This window comes from Podarcis melisellensis (genome assembly GCF_964234715.1).
Source record: "Podarcis melisellensis genome assembly, chromosome: 15".
Lineage (NCBI taxonomy): Eukaryota > Metazoa > Chordata > Lepidosauria > Squamata > Lacertidae > Podarcis > Podarcis melisellensis.
The window spans coordinates 26,950,410-26,967,140 of record NC_138532.1 but is presented as its reverse complement, the minus strand read 5'-3'; the positions used below and the strand labels follow the sequence as shown (position 1 = coordinate 26,967,140).

The 16,731-nt window shown below is 49.6% G+C and overlaps 1 protein-coding gene and 1 long non-coding RNA gene across 2 annotated transcripts in view; both read right to left on the bottom strand.

Moving 5' to 3' along the window:
* Positions 1-16,731, bottom strand: part of LOC309357734 — a 220,165-nt gene that overhangs the window by 9,549 nt on the left and 193,885 nt on the right. The gene's annotated exons all lie outside the window — the stretch shown is intronic.
* The window catches only part of SNX19 (sorting nexin 19), a 37,917-nt gene that overhangs the window by 9,549 nt on the left and 11,637 nt on the right, over positions 1-16,731 (bottom strand). Inside the window, exon 8 of the mRNA XM_081889774.1 lies at positions 14,328-14,457. Coding sequence (XP_081745900.1) covers positions 14,328-14,457 — 130 coding nt within the window. The remainder of the gene's footprint in view (positions 1-14,327; positions 14,458-16,731) is intronic.

The following is a 16,731-nucleotide window of genomic DNA, read 5'->3' as shown; positions in this document are numbered from 1 at the left end:
AACCACATAACTTCATTCCAACATCCTTCTAACATTCATTAATTTTACAATGTTTCTGTAAATAATCTTTAAACAGGGGGGGATATAAATGAAGTAAATAATGCAAGCACCTATCAGATCTTCTCTCCTGAAGGATAGGTCGGATTCACTGACTTTCCTGACTCATTATTGACTCATTAATGACACAGACATTTGATAGCTGGAAGAGTCTTCCAAGCAACCCCCCAAGATCACTGATTAAGAATGTTTTGACTATATTTTAAACTGTTTTTAGCTGCTGTTGATTTTTTAATGCTTTTTAAAAATTCTATATCTATTACCTTGGGCTTCTAAGAACATAAGAAGAGCTGCACTGGATCAGGAGAATGGCCCACCTGGTTCAGCATCCTGTTCTCAGTGGTCAACCAGATGCCCTGAAGGGAAACCTCCAAGCAGGATCCGAGCACAAAAACACTTTCCCCTCCTGTGGCTTCTACCACAGGTTATTAGGAAGAGGGCAGAGCATAGCCATCGTGGTTAGGAGCCACTGATAGTCCTCTTCTCTTCCAAGTACTTAATCCTCTTTTAAAGCCATCCAAGTTGGTGGAAAGGAGTTCTGTAGAAGTCCACATGAAGGAGGACTTTATTCTATCTGTCATTAATCTTCCAACATTCAGCTTCACTGGATATACTAGTGTAATGAGAAAGGGACATTGCCCCCCCCAATCTACTTTCTGCATGACATTCATAGTTCTATAAACTTGTTCCATGCTGCCTTTTTCTTGCCTTTTCTCTAAACCCAAAAAAAAAAAGGCACAAATGCTACATCCTTTCTTCATAGAGAGTTGCTCCATCCCATTGAGCGTTTTGGCTGTCTTCTTCTGAACCTTTTCCAACCTCGGGTGAAGTACTTAATTTGTTCCGGAGGTCCATTCTTAACCTGAAACTCTTCTTAACCTGAAGCACCACATTAGCTAATGGGGCCTCCCGTTGCCGCCAGAGCATGATTTCTGTTCTCATCCTGAAGCAAAGTTCTTAACCCGAGGTACTATTTCTGGGTTAGCGGAGTCTGTAACCTGAAGCGTATGTAACCTGAAGCGTATGTAACCCGAGGTACCACTGTACATGGCAGGATGAGGAGTATCTCTGGCAGGGGACAGGCCATGCTCCTTCTGGGGCAGTTCGTCCAACTTTGGATCCCATCCCGCTGTCAGCATGGACACCCTGGGAATGGCTTTGACCGGCCAGCTAAACCAGGTCAGGGTAACCGATGGGTCTCGAACCCTTGGTAGTTAGGGACTTTCCCTGCATGCGAAGATGGGTTTCGGCTGATGGGAGCGGATGAGATCAATAGTGGGTCCAATGGTGAAGAAGGCGGTTCCTCCATGTGCCGTAGAGGGAAGTGGGGGGCAGATGGGGCTCGTCCACCCGGCAAGGTAGCCTATCTAGGAGAAGGAAAACTCTGGTCCTAAGCCTCCGCTGCCTTGAAGTGAATCTTCAGGAGAAGAAAAGGCTAAAGAGCGAACCCTACACAAATCTGGAGTGGAGTCAGTAAGACGGCATGCCTCCTTCTGGAAACTCCTGCAGCCAAGCTGGCACCAAACACATTGCTCTGCTTTCTTTTGGACCACATTGGTGAGATCAAGGAGTGGGTCATCTGGGCAGCCCAGGACCCCCATACACATTGCCCTGGCTTGCACCCCTCTTGGGTGCTGCTCATGCAGCAGTTTGGCTTCACCCCCAGAAGTGCACTCCATTGTCCCTTTGAGACGACATCATCATTGCGCTATCTACTATGACTCTGGCCCAACACGTCCAGCTCCCATCTCATGAGCTTGGGTGGAAAATTAATATTCTTGTGCCCCCCCCCATATGCACCACTCACTTAAACTTGTCAGTTCCCTCCTTTGGGGAGGCAAGGGGGGGCTATAAACCAAATCAATGATAAGATTATGTGATAATAATGATATGACTGAAGGCGGTGATGTCATTGCACTAGTTAGTGTGGAGGAACTGCCCCCCCTTTTCTCCCCAATGTCTCATTCTGGTGCGAATGGCTTCCTGCTCCTGTTCTCATCCGACATCTACCAGCGGGTCAGCAAAACAGCCTGTCCCACTACGGAGTCCCTGTGTTGGGAGCTAATTAAACCGGCCACACAGGGTGGCTTAAAAAAATAATAGTGACTCCCCCTCGCACCTGTCTCCTCCCCCTGGAGCAATCGGCCGCACAGCAAGGAGCACAGGGTGTGAAATCTGACAGGGTGAAGAAGCAGCTATGGCAATTTGATGGTTGTCGTGGCGACTGAGAGCCTCATTGTCCGCCGTGACTTCACCTCTGTGGGGAGCGACCTCCATCAAGGCCCGGCCAAAGGGCGGATTACAGAGGGGCTGGGAATGAACGGAGGCAGTGGCGGAAATCAGTCGGGGCGGGGGGGAACTGGGGTGGAGGAGTGGAGCAGGACGACTTACTCCCCTCTCTCACTGACCCCGGGGCCACTGAGAATCCCGGAGTCTTCTAGATGCAGCTTTGACTGCAGAATGATACGTGCCAATCCTAGCTCTGCAAAGGCACCTCAGTTGGAGAAATGAGTACGCTGGAATCACCAGTAAGGCCACATTCACAAGTGTGTGTTTGATGTCAGGGCTTTCCCAAAAGAATCCTGGGAGAATGAGTTTCTTAAGGGCGCTGAGAGTTGTTAGGAGGCGCCTGTTCCCCCCTCAAGAGTTACCATTCCCAGAGTTCCCAGGGAGGAGGGATTGACGGTTAAACCACAGTGGGAACTATAGCTCTGGGGTGAGAAGAAAGAGTTCTCCTAACAACTCTGAGCACCCTTAAACTAAGGTTCCTGGAATTCTCTGGGAGAAGACATGACTGTTTAAAGTGGTATCACAAGGGTTCAAATATATGGTGGAAATCCTTGTAGGAACATAGAAAATGGATCAAAGTATTGATCCATTTAGCTCAGGATTATCCACACGGACTGACAACAGCTCTCCAGGGTTTCAGGTAGGGAGTCTCTTCCAGCCCTACCTGCAGCTGCTACTGGGGACTGCACCTGGGACCTTCTGCATGCAGAGCAGATGTTCTACCACTATGCTGTAGCCCATCCCCACGATTTCAAGACCAGGTACAGCAGCCTTCTCCAACCTGATGGCCTTTTTGGACTACGGCTCACATTCTCCCTGACTATTGGCCATGCTGGCTGGGGCTGGAGTCCTGACAGCTACAATGTCCCTGTGCTTGAGGGTGAGAGTCTTCAAATCACCAAGTTGGAAGGGACCCAAGGGGTCCAAACCACTGCAATTCAAGTGCCTCTCTCCCCTCCCAGCCACACTTGGGCCCAACTATTGGCAGACCAGGAGAGGGCATGCATAAAGCGTATATATGGGAAGGGTTAAAAAATGGGGGTGGGGTGGCAGATGGCTACAATTCCTATTCCCCCTTAATCTCATTCTTTTTGTCCCCCCTTCTGACAGTTCTAACGCTGTGTTATTCTGTATTTTGGACGCAACATCTGTCCCAGCATTGGTGGTGGACTTGAACAAACGGTTCTCGCTCCACTGCCAAGTTCCTGCAGAGCCTGTGTCCGCAGTCTTAATAAAATTGCCCTATAAAATGACAAAGTAACATTGCACGCTGCCCCTAACAATGCACTTAATGATTAAAAGCCAATAAATTGGGCTCCATAAATCAAAACCGTTCGCATGGTTAGGATCACGAATCTGCATAACCTTTTCCACCTGCAGGGAACGTGCTGCCTCTCCCAGTCTTGGGATTTTAGGTTGAAGATAGCGGGTGTATTTGTGTGGAGAAAACACCTTATTAGTGGGCTGTGTTTGGTATTGTTTTCCCTTTCGCGTTTGCCTTTGGAAAAGTCTCGGAATTGGAACAAACTTCCCCGAACCTTTGAGTGGCATGGCAGATAGGGCTGGACCCAGAATTCAACGAGCTGGACTCAGTTCCTGCCAAACTCAAAGGTGCGACTGAGTCACAATTAACCTTTTGTGAGGATTTGAAAAGGAGCTGAGTAAAAGCAGCTCGGTTTGGATGCATCTTCCAATGCTGGAAGATTTCAAGGCAGATGATTCAAGTTACAAGAAAAGAGATTCCAACTAAACAGCAGGAAGAACTTTCTGACAATTGTGTTAGGCAGTGGAATGGTCTCCCTTGGGAGGTGATGGACTCTCCCTTCACTGGAGGCTTTTAAGCAGAGGTTGAGTGGCCCATCTGTCTTGGATGCTTCAGCTGACATTCCTGCATTGCAAAGGGTTGGACTAGATGACTCTCAGGGTTCCCTTCCAGCTGTAAAATCTCTGAGTCTACTTCTTCTCCATGCAGAGTTAAACTACAGAACTTGCTTCCTCAGGAAGGCTTCAAAAGAGGATTAGGCAATTTCATGTTGCAGGTTTTCCACAGGCAGTGGCCCCTCTGAGGACAAGAAGCTGGACTAAAAGGGCCATTGGTCCAATCCAGCATGCCATTCTTATGCAGAGCAGCTGCTTGGGGTGGAAACGGCCCTGATCCTTATTTCTCAAGCCAGTATTGATGCAAAAGGAGAAGAAAAGTTCCTGTAATCTACAAAGCCTGTAGGATCCAAAACAACATCTCTTAAGCAGTAATAGCAGCTCTCAGAGCTGGCTTGACCCACTTCCAATACAATGTGAGCAAGACTAAGCCAAGCCCAACCATTGGGTGAACTGGAAGGGGAGCAGCGTCTGCTCGTTCCTTCCCAGAGTCGGCTGGCGAAACATGCCGGCAGCCTCTTTTTAAAGCCTCTGGTTGCACCTCAGTTCTGATGCTCTGAGTTGCATCGCTGGTACATCTCCTTGTTATGAACTAGAACTAGTGGCTGGAGGAAGAGGAGGAGGAAGGGGGAAAGGTAGCCAGCAGTGCCCTCTTGTGCCTAGAAGTGGGAATTTCCATGTCAGTGAAAGCTGAAAAAGGGGCACATATCTCCCCTTTAAGACAGTCAGTGGCAATGTAGTGGCTAGAGCAGTGTTTCTGAAACTTGGGTCCCCAGCTGTTGCTGGACTACCGCCCTCATCATCTCTAGCTAGCAGGACCAGTGGTCAGGGATGATGGGAGCTGTAGTCCAGCAACAACTGGGGACTCAAAAGTTTCAGAAGCACTGGGTTGAAGTATCAAGAGTAGGGCCTGGGAGAGAGACCAGGGTTCAAATCCCCCACTTGACCCTGGGCGTAACCTTGGGCTGGTCATTGCCTCTTGGCTTGCCGTACCTTACATGGTTGCTGTTGTGTGTGTAAATGAGGGGAGAGAACCCTGCAGGGAAAGGTGGAATAAAAAATGCAATAAATACATAAAAAGCACATGCCTGTCTGCCTGCCAGAATCCTTTTCTACTGTGAAACGCAGAATTCAAATTGGCCAAAATGTGAGCCAGCACAGTGCAGGGGTTAAAACGTCAGATTAGGACCTGGGATACCCTGGCTCAGATCCCTGTTCAGCTGTGAAGGTCATTTGGGTGACCTTGAATCAAGTCTCCATTGCTCAGCCTAGCCTACCTCGCAGGGTCGAGGATAAAATAGGCAGAGGGAGAACCATGAATCCCACCTTGAGCTCCTTGGAGGAAAGGGCAGGATATGAAGGAAAAAATAATAAGAACATCAATGACAAAACGAGAAGTTGTCTGGATACTGAATCCACTGATTTGGAAATCACACCCTCTTGATTCCCAAGGTGCAAAGGTAAGTTTCAGCCTGTACAACGGCAACACTTCCTTGACACATCCCAAAGCAGTAGAGTGGGGAAAGGAAACTTTACTATTTCATCTGTGTGGAAAGAAAATGCATAGGTTTGGGGTCTGTAACGGCCTTGGATTATTCAAGGCCTGAGCCTGTTTCTATCTTAAGGCCCAGTCTCCCTTAGAGTGGGGGAAAGAGAGCCAACATGAAGGGAGGAGAAAAGGCGAAAAGGCGAAGGAAATATGCAACATTTGAGGTTTTTGACCAGCAATTCTGTTCCCCTGTTTCTCCTGCTAAGCTAGTTTCTTGCAGTCTCTTATCAACCAGTTTGTGATAAAACTCTGCCACCTCCATAAAAGCTGTTAAGTTTGCTGTGTGTGAGAGCAGAAAACCCTATCAATTGGATCAGGGGGGAAAAGAGTCTGCCTGATGGGGGACTTCTCCAGCACTGACTGCAGCGGGGAAACTTTATTTTCTTCCCCAACTGCTACTTTGTGAGAACGAGCCCTGGCCAAAGCAGAATCGTAGAGATGGACACTGAGCCCTGTTCTGTGGGTGTGAAGTGCTGATTTCTACCATGGCCGCTGAGGAAGACAAAACCTTGCTGGAAGGGGGGGGGGGGGAAGGATAGCTCTGCAGCATCCGGACCTGTTTTAGGTCTGTGTGCCACAGCTGCAGAGCCAGGCAGGTGCAGAGGCAAGTCCTTTGCAGCATTCTGTGCCAAGGCTGCATACAGCCCCATGTCACACCAAAGGATCACAGGGTGGGAATTTGGGAAGGGAGTCAGGACATGGCCAGGTGATGCTCAACTTGCCAGTGACCAAGTTGAAGATGCTTCTCATTTATTTTAACTCCCGCTCTGGAACCCAACACCAACCTTGCTTGGTGCATGTGCCTAAATGTGCCTTTAGAGTGCATGGTGCTCCTCCGAGCCCACCCCCACCCAGTCCCAGAAGCCACCCCACTCGAGCCCGGCTCGGGTTCCAAAGCGCAGACAGCCAGGATGCGATGAGAGGCGCTCTCTTTATCTTTGGATTAACACTTTGCACAGAACGTGGGTCTCAAATAATACTGGGGAGGCTGACTTGCAAAAAAGGCCACAGCCTCTCTTGAAGGAGCTCTTGCAAACAGCAGAAGCAGAGCCCAGGTGGGATCTCATAAAAGCAGCCTGTGGGTGATAAAAGGTGGTATTTCTCTCCACCCCCCCCACCTATATTTATTTGGGCTAAATTCCAGACGCCCCACTCCACCTATGCAGCTGCCACCCTGCTCAGGAACATCTTTAAAGGCTCTTGGTCTCAAAAAAGAATTTCCAGCAAAAATGGAAATAAAGCATATTCATTTGTGAGAAACAGAAAAACAACAACAACAACACAGAAATTCCCAGGGGACTTTCATTATACTTCCAATGAAAGCATAACTTTCTACTGCAAAAGAAGGCAATGCCAGGGCTCTAGAAGTCTTTGTGGCTATTCCCTACTATGACAACAAAACAACAACACCACCACAAACTGGCTTATAAAACCAAATTTACTAGAATAATAGCTAGAATAGAGATAGACTTGTAACCATTCAAACAACAAACATACTTAGGTGCCATGTGCAAAACAAAGCCTGGAGATACTGTAAACACGGAGTAGATAATTGTACTCTATCTTAACAAGTTACATGCGCAGTAAACATTATACAGGGTTGCTGTTCTGTGATTGGACTTATGCTACTTGTTGAACGGTTCATTTATCCAGTCTGTATAACATTTCCTGCACATGTAACTTGTTAAGATAGAGTTGTACGTTTATCCACTCCATGGTTACAGTATCTCCAGGCTTTGTTTTGCACATGGCATCTTAGTATGTTTGTTGTTTGAATGGTTACAAGTCTATCTCTATTTTAGCTATTATTCTAGTAAATTTGGTTTTATACTTACAGTATAAGCCAGTTTGTGGTGGTGTTGTTTTGTTGTATTATTATTACTGTCACCATATTTGATACTTTGTGGATATACTGTTCCCTACTATGGGAACAGAGTTTAGTGGGGCTCCTGGTTCTTTCACGGAGAAAGTAGAACTGTGGAATTTGTTGCTAGGGCTATGTGGTAATGGCCACGAACTTTGATGGCCTTCCAAGGGGACCAGACAAATGCATATCTGCAAATACTAGCCATGATAGTAATATGCCTCTGAGTACCAGCTGCTGATGAAGAGTGGTCTGGCACTCAGCTCCTGCTTGGGGGCTTCCCATTGGCTGCCCACTGATGGAGTTCTTCTTACCTCCTAAGTCGGGGTAGCCAATATGGTGCCTTCCTGATGTGGCTGAGGTACAACTGTCATCGCCCCTGACCATGTTGGTTGGGGCTGATGGCAGCTGGAGTGCAGTTAAACGGTTGCAGGTTTGATCCCTGTATGGGACAGCTGCATATCCCTGCATTAGAATCATGGAATCTAAAGATCTCCAAGGCTTATCTGGTCAAACATCCTCCAACGCGACAATCTCAACTAAAGCATCCATGACAGATGGCATTGCAGGGGGTTGGGCTAGATCAGGGGTCAGCAAACATTTCCAGCAAGGGGCCAGTCCACTGTCCCTCAGACCGTGTGAGGGGCCAGACTATATTTTTTTGGGGGGGGGGAATGAATGAATTCCTATGCCCCACAAATAACCCAGAGATGCATTTTAAATAAAAGCACACATTCTATTCATGTAAAACACCAGGCAGGCCCCACAAATAATGCAGAGATGCATTTTAAATAAAAGGACACATTCTACTCATGTAAAAAAACCCTGGTTCCCGGACCGTCCGCAGGCCGGATTTAGAAGGCGATTGGGCCGCATCCGGCCCCCGGGCCTTAGTTTGCCTACCCATGGGCTAGATCATCCTCAGGATCACTTCTAACTCTACAATTCTACATCTTCCTTGCTATCTTTGGTCCAGGGTTTGATGGGCATCCAGCAAAGCCTGGAAACTGGCAATCAATCAATACACTCGGGGGTTTCCCCCCTTCTACCCAAGATGACCATTTGGGTCCCTTCCAAGTCTACAATTCTATGGAATCTAAGAAGGTGACTTCTAGCAGGTGATGCTTTTTGTCCACCTGGTCTAGTATTGCCTGCTCTGATCGGCAAGGGCTCCCCATCGTCTTTGGAAGATGCTCTTCCTCATCTCCTGCTACGTGGTTTTTTTAAAAAACTGGAAAAGGCAGCGGCTGGACCTGGCTCCATTTTGCAGGCCAGGTGCATGCTCCCTCACTGAGCTATGCTCCCTTCTCCTCCAAATGTAACTGATAGTCACAAGCAAGATTCTCCAAAAATGGGATTAGTGCCTTTCCCCCACAGCCTGTCAGGAATGTTTATTCTTCCGGGAAGCCTATTTAAAGTGGCTAGTTCTCAAGAGCAGTCGCCTCGCAGGACTGCGGAGGCATTGTGCCAAGGGATGCGGCCGAGCCGTGCCCTCAGCTGCAAAGCCCTATCTCTGGCCTTCAAAGAGAACTGCCAATTGGTGTCGTGTTCCTCACAGACTTACACATATCCCCACCCATGATCCCTCCTGCCTCTCCAAATCACGTCTCGGTCTGCTTTATCAGTTGGGCTTCTGTGGGCTGCCCCTCGAGTTCCACAGGGCTGCGTTCTATGGGTCTGGATTCATCCACATCCCACCTCAACGAAAGGTGGGGCAGCTCAGTGGGTAGAGCCTGAGATTCCTGCATTGCAGGGAGTTTGGACTAGACGGTCCTCTCTGCAAGTCTGTGATTCTGTGCATCCCAACAGGTCTGCTTTGGCAGAAGCCGGGGGGGGGGGCAAAAACATCATTTTGTCTCGGTGCTCGGCACCAACCGATGGGCTAGCATTACCTGTCCCTCTGACACACTAGCATCCCGTGCCAAAGAGGACAGCCTGAGGGCAGGGTACAGATGTCTTGCGCCGTATTTTTATCCCACCGCTGACTCACAGGATCAAAGAAAGGGATCAAGATAGCTGGGATGCTCACTGTCCTCTCACCTAATGACACCAAAAGCCATTAATAGCCAGGACACGCTGTTGCTCGTTCCTCCTTCGCAGGCAGCTCTCTCTCAAAGTCCTTGAATTTCAGCCCCCCGCCCTTCCCAAAACTATCAGTCCTTTCACCAATGCAAAGAGAAGAATATCCTACAAAATGATAGTGGAGAAGAATAATGCTCTCGCTTTCTGAACCAGGGAGAGGGAACCTTTTGTCAACCAGAGGGCCGCACTCCTCTCAGGGCAATCTTCCGAGGGCCACTTACCGGTGGTGGATTGGGCCCAGAGGCAAAGGTGGCTGGGGCAACTGTGCCAATTCTAAGGTACCCCTGCCCGTACGGGCCAGTCGTGTCCGACTCTAGGGTTGTGCGCTCATCTCACTTAAGAGGCCGGGAGCCAGCGCTGTCCGAAGACACTTCCGGGTCACGTGGCCAGCGTGACGAAGCTGCTCTGGCAAGCCAGCACCAGCGCAGCACACGGAAACGCCGTTTACCTTCCCGCTATTTATCTACTTGCACTTAGGGGTGCTTCGAACTGCTAGGTGGGCAGGAGCTGGGACTGAAAGACGGGAGCTCACCCCGCCGCGGGGATTCGAACCGCCGACCATACGATCGGCAAGTCCTAGGCACTGAGGTTTTACCCACAGCGCCACCTGCGTCCCATGCCAATTCTACCTCTGTACAATAGTCACGTTTTTACAGACACTGCTACACGCCTCTCTACCTTCTATAATCCAGTGTTTCCCAATCTTGGGTCCCCAGCTCTTTTGGGACTACAGTTCCCATCATCCCTGACCACTGGTCCTGCTAGCTAGAGACAAGTGGGAGTTGTAGTCTAACAACAGCTGGAGACCCAAGTTTGGGAAACATTGCTCTAATCCATAGAAGCAAGAAACCTTACTGGACTCCAAGGACACATTCCAGGCAGGCAGAAACACTTAAGGAGGACATGAAGCAGGGCCAAGCAAGGGAGAATCCCAAGGACCAGATAGGGAGGTTTGCGGGCACATTCAAACCCTGGGCCTGGAGGTTAAGGCTATTGATAGCTACTAGCCACAGTGGCTATACTCTGCCACCCCAGTGGGCATCTGGTCCACGGGCATCTGGTCGGCCGCTGTGAGAGCAGGATGCTGGGCCAATGGTCTGATCCAGCAGCCAGGCTCCTTATGTTCCTATAGTCATGCTGGCTGGGACTGACGCATATTGGGAGTCCAAAAACATTTGTGGGGAATGCAACGCTGGCTGCCACTGGGAGCATGTGCATCACATGCATTCCCAACACTGCATCCCAGACGCGGAACCCAGGGTAAAAGATATGCAGATTGAGGGGCGGGGTTATGCAGATGAAGGGGCTGTGCCATGAAAAGAGCGCTTGCATCTTAGCAGTCAGGATCATAGGATTGTAGAGTTGGAAGGAACCCTGAAGATCATCTACTCTGGTGTTTTCCAAACTGCCACCACAGTGTTCCCCAAACTTGGGTCTCCAGCTGTTTTGGGACTACACCTCCCATCATCCCTAGGTCACAGGACTAGCCGGAAGGGATGATGGGAATTGTAGTTCAAAAACAGCTGGAGACCCAAGTTAGGAAAACACTGATCAAGTGCAACCTGTTGCAATGCAGGAATATGCAGCTGCCCCATACAGGGACAGAACCTGCAGCCCTGGAGATATCAGCACCAGGCTCTAACCAACTGAGCTATTCAGGAGGCTTAGCCCAATCGTGCACCCCAATGGTGTCTTGCTAGCACATCCATAGCTGCCACTGACTTCGAGGAACAAAGAAAAAGGGGCAAACTTGTGTGGGAAGGGGACCCCACAGGAGTTCTGAAGGTGCAATTCCTGCATTGCAAGGGGCTGCTCTGTATGACCCTCCGGGGTCCCTTCCCGCTCGACAATTCTCTGGTTCCAAGCTTGCTTTGCTCCCCCCCCCCCTCGGCTGCTCTTTTCACAGCAGATTCTTACACAAACATGCTTTGCTAGCCGTAGTACTGAAATGCCTGCATTGGTCCCGAAGGGATTTGTTTACGGGCTGAGTTTAAGAGACCACCCAAGCGGGGAATCTTTTCTCGGCTCCGGATGATCTCATCTCTTGGCCGACCCCCTCCTCCGCCCCCCCGATCTCCCCGTCCAGCCACCAAAAAAAGGCTCATTCCACCGTTGCATAATTGGATCGGCCTAACACACACTTTGGGCAAGGGGGTGGGGTGGGGGCTGCTTGCCTTCCCGAGCAATACCTTTTTCGGGCATCTGGTTTTCTTCTTCCCTCGGCCACCGACACAAAACTAATCACCGGGAGAAATTTAGAAGGCCAGATTCCCTTCCCAACCATGGGAAGGAAGGCAAAAGTGAGAGGCGAGAGAGACGGTGGAGGTGGTGCAGTGGGTTAGGGGTGCCAGACTAGGACCTGGGTTCGAATCCCCCACTCGGCTGCGAAGCTCACTGTTGTGACCTGGAGGAGCCAGTCACTGCCTCCCAGCCTAGCCTACCTCACAGGGTTGTCGTGGGGATTAAATGATGAGATAGGGAACCACATACGCCACCTTGAGTTCCTTGGAGGGGGAAAAATGTAGGATAGAAAATGTTTCCTGCGGGGCAAGAGGGTGTTGTCATTCAGTGCCAGGGCCCATTGTGGGTTTTTGTTCTGTTATTTCTTCATTTATATACAGTGGTACCTCAGGATGCGAATGGGATCCGTTCCGGAGCCCCGTTCGCATCCTGAATAGAACATAAGATGCGACGGCACATCTGCACATGCACGGGTCGCGTTTTGCCACTTCCACGCATGCGGGTGACATCATTTTGAGCGTCTGCGCATGCACGAGCGGCGAAACCCAGAAGTAACGCGCTCCGAAAGCGCTCAACCAGAAGCACATTCAACCCGAGGTATGACTGTACTGTTGTATGAAGCAGCAGCTGCAGCTTTCGGGTAGAGAGGTTATCATCGAAGGCTTTAAAAAAAATTACAGCTCAGTTCGAAAGGTCTCCAAGTTGCAGCGAGTTCCTGAGAGAAGCCACAGCAATCCTCCTGCCTTGACTCACGCGCAACGCTCGCCAAGCTGCCCTTCTCACCTGAGCCTGTTCTGAACATCTCTCTGCATCAAAGCCCCCTCCCAGCATCCTGACACCTTCTTCTCTTCAGACTGTGAATAGAGCGTCTCACCTGTTCAAAACTTTCTTGTGGACAGAGCCTGGAAGATTCTATAAGCAACAGGTGGGAACTGCGGCAAAATTCCACCCCTGCCTTTTCACACACACCTTTCCCTCTGCAACCCTTCTCTCATTCAAGTTCCATGTTGCAGATGAAAAGCATGGGTGCTGGGGGGCACCCAAAGCATGCTGCAAAAAAGCACCCAAACCATGCTGGAAAAAGTGCCACCCTGCTCCCAACCCGTTTCGCAGCTGCAGAAACCAAAGGCTGCTGGCGTTGCAGTTCCTCGCCTAATACGGCCTCGCAAGGGACATTTTCTCTGCTGAGCCCCCCTTGGGATTCCAAGCCGAGGCAGGAACTTAGCGTGTGACTCCTTCTCTCTTAAAAAATAAATAAATACCAAGTCCGCATGACCTGAGCCCCAGGCTAGCAGGGCCCAGCGTATTAGCAGGCAATGACATTCCTCTCAAAGCCCTTGTGCCTCGTCTCTCTCTGGGTATCAGTTTCCAGCCTGGTCCATCTACTGTCTGCTGCAGGAGGAGGGCTGGTGGGTCGCTGAGCACCAGAGAAGGTCCATCGCCCAAGGCCCAAACAGTAGGCGAATCAACTAAAGCTTGTGTTGATTAAGCCAGTGAAGCACATAGGAAAATGCAGCTTATTTTCCTGCGCCAGACCATCCGTCTGTCCAGCTCAGTACTGCCGGCACCAGTGTTTCCCAAATGTGGGTCTCCAGCTGCTTTTGGACTACAACTCCCATCATCCCTAGCTAGGTCAGATACCTTAGGGCAGGGATGTTTCATCTGGGGAAAAGGCCTTCTCTGTAGGGTCTCTCAGTTGGTTGGAATTCTCTCCCAAGGGCCTCTAAACTCAGATCTTTTCAGCATGGGGAGAAGGTGTTGTTGGTTATAATTCAAGAACTTTAACAACCGAGAAAGGTTTTTCTTAAACATCAGTCTCTTTTATTATTCCTTACATTTTTATTTCTCCTTTCCTCTAGAGCTCAAGGTGGCACACGTGCTTCTCTTCCCTGTCTGTATTCTCCTCACAACAACCCTGTGAAGTAGGCCAGGCTGAAATCTCTTTCATAAAGCGATGATTACTCCTGGATGGAGATTCATGGCCGGCTAACAGTGTGCATCTGACTCTCATCAGCAGGGATGGGCAACCTGTGGCCTTTCGGTTGATGCTGGGCTCTTGCCAGATCCAACTAGCATGGCCACCAGTCAGAGCTGTACTCCAGTAACACCTGGAAGGGCCTGGGTTCCATATGCCGGGTCGAAATAGCTGGAGAGGACTCTACTATATAATGCAGAAACATGTAGGCAAGGGGTGGAGAACCTTCTGCCCCTCCAGATGTTGTTGGACTCCAGGTCTCCATGAGTTCCAGCCATCAGGGATGATGGGAGCCCCACTCCTGCTCTGCAGGCAAAGCCTACAGAGAGCTGAATGGCCTGACCACTCTCAGCACCGAGTTCAAATCCTCTTCCTCCAGTTGCACGACTTACCTCTGGATCAGGCTCCCAAAGAGCAGTTGCAGGACCTTCTGCATGTTCTCCGTGCACAGCCAGCTCCAGTGATCCACCATAACCAGGCGGAGGAGGTCCAAGGCAACACCTGCCAGTAATGTCTCCGACTCTGCCAAAATCAAGGTGACACAAAAGTAAGGTAAGGAAACTGCCTTGCACCAGGTGAGGCTGTTTGTCCACCCATCCAGACTAGGGATTGGGAAACCTGTGGCCCTCCAGGTACTGCAGGGCTACAACTCCCATCATCCCCAACCAATGGCCAAGCTAGTGGGACTTGTTGGGAGCTGGGAGTCCAACAACAACTAGAGGGCCATAGGTTCCCCATCCCTGTGCTAAACCACAGTTTACTGTGACAAGAATCAGCTGCAGCAAGTGTCCAGCTTTAACACTCCCTTCCCCTCACTTCTGGTCAGCTGGGGGAACTTCATAAACTTCCAGTTTGAGTTAAGGCCAGCTTTTGTGTTGTCCAAACCTGAATTAACTATGCCCGAAACAAGTCAACCTAGTTGATATGAACCTAGCTTGTTTCGACAAACCATAGTTAACCTTCAGTACCTTTCAGGATTTGGACAACACAGTAAACCATGGCTAGCTGAAACTGCAAGCGAAAGCTTCCGAACCACTTGCAGCTATAACCATGGGGAGAACGCAGCTCACACCAACTTGCTCTCATCAAGCTAAATTACGCTTCAGTGCAGGAGTAGAGAAGCATTTTTTTATCGAGCCCAACCAAGGATATGCATCTTTGTGTTCCCCTTCTCACAGGCGAGGTGCGTGTGTGTACACCTCTCAGGGGCAACCTTCTGGGGGCTGCCAGCCAGTGCAGACAATATTGAGCTAGATGGACCAATGGCCTGACTCCAAGTAAGCCACCATCAGGACAGCTCTGTACCAGTTCTCAGGCCATTGTGAGTCACCTGTCAGCAGCGGGTGGACCCAGAAGCAAACCTGAACAGCGCAACAGATCCAGCGCTTATCTATCCATTGCAACCATGCAAATGAAAGAAATTTCCCTTCTCCATCCATCCACTCCAGCAAGCAGCCCCATCACAGCTCAAGGGCACATTCCAGCCAGTCAGGAGGAGGATATGGAGCAGGGCCAATGAGGAGCATGACTACAGCTCCCAGCATTTCTTGAAGGGACAGAGGGACCAGCTATTGAGCAGCCTTAAATCACTGTTCAAACTATGCCATTAATTTCCCCATTGCCTCTGTTCCTTTAATTCATGGTGGTCCGCTGCCACCTTGTGGTAGCATCCTGACTCAGCAGCGGAGACCATCATTCACAGAGCAAACAGCTCTGTTTTAATGACTCTGTTGCTCATCACAGCATATGTCAATTTCAGGATGGGAAGGGATACGGGGAAAGGGTTGAATGTTGGAGGAACAGAAGGCCAGGCCTCCCGAGAACTGGGATCCATCTCTACGTTTTGGCTTCAATTACCCCGCTTTGACACTCCTCTCCCCTGCCCGCTAGGGCACTCCAAAAGGTGAGCAGAAGAGAACAGGTTCACATTCCGGACATCTCTGGAAAACCATATCCCAGGCATTTCTCCAGAAGAGCCTTCCCCTCCAGAATATTCTAACCCTGATGACCTGTTTGACAGGGGAACGGACTCCCTTGGAATGTTCTGGACTCTCCTTCCTTGTAGGTTTTTAAGCAGAGCTTGGATGGCTATGTGTCCCAGGTGCTTTAGTTGAGATTCTTGCAGTGTAAGGGGCTGGACTATATGACTCTCAGGGTCCCTTCCAACTCTACAATTTTATGATTCTTACATGCTCCACAGTTAACTCAGGAGAGCAGGGCCTTTAATGTGGCTGCCTCTGTTCTGCGGAACAGCATCCCTGTTGAGATATACAACAGGTGCCTGCTCTCCGTTGCTTCTGCAGACAACTGAGGACATTTTTGTTCTGACAGGCTTTCCCAGCCAGATGAATGGGTCTCTGCCATGGGTGTCCGCTTCGCGTGGTTTTTAAATGTATCTGTTGTCATTTTCTGTGTTGTTTTTAACAGAGTTAAAGCTGCTTTTTTTGTAATTTGTACATTGCCTGGAAAGCAATTCAGTAATAATAGTGTTCTAAGGGAGGTGGGGAGGAATCCTTTAAACCCTAGAAATTATTAAATGGTAGGATTTTGATTAACTGGAGTATTGAAGGGAAGATTACAGCCCAGTGGAAAAAGACAGGCTAGGTTTCTTTTCCAAGCCTGGGCCTCACCTGGAATAGAAGCATTAAAATGACGAAAGGTGTTGGTCCTCTCCATCTGAGAGGAATTCTTGGGCCTGGGCAGACAGAAGGTTACCAGGGTAACTGGACGTGAAGTAACAGGAAAAGCGATTCTTTAGCAAGTTGTGCTGGGAAGAAGAGGGGGAGGAAAAAAGAC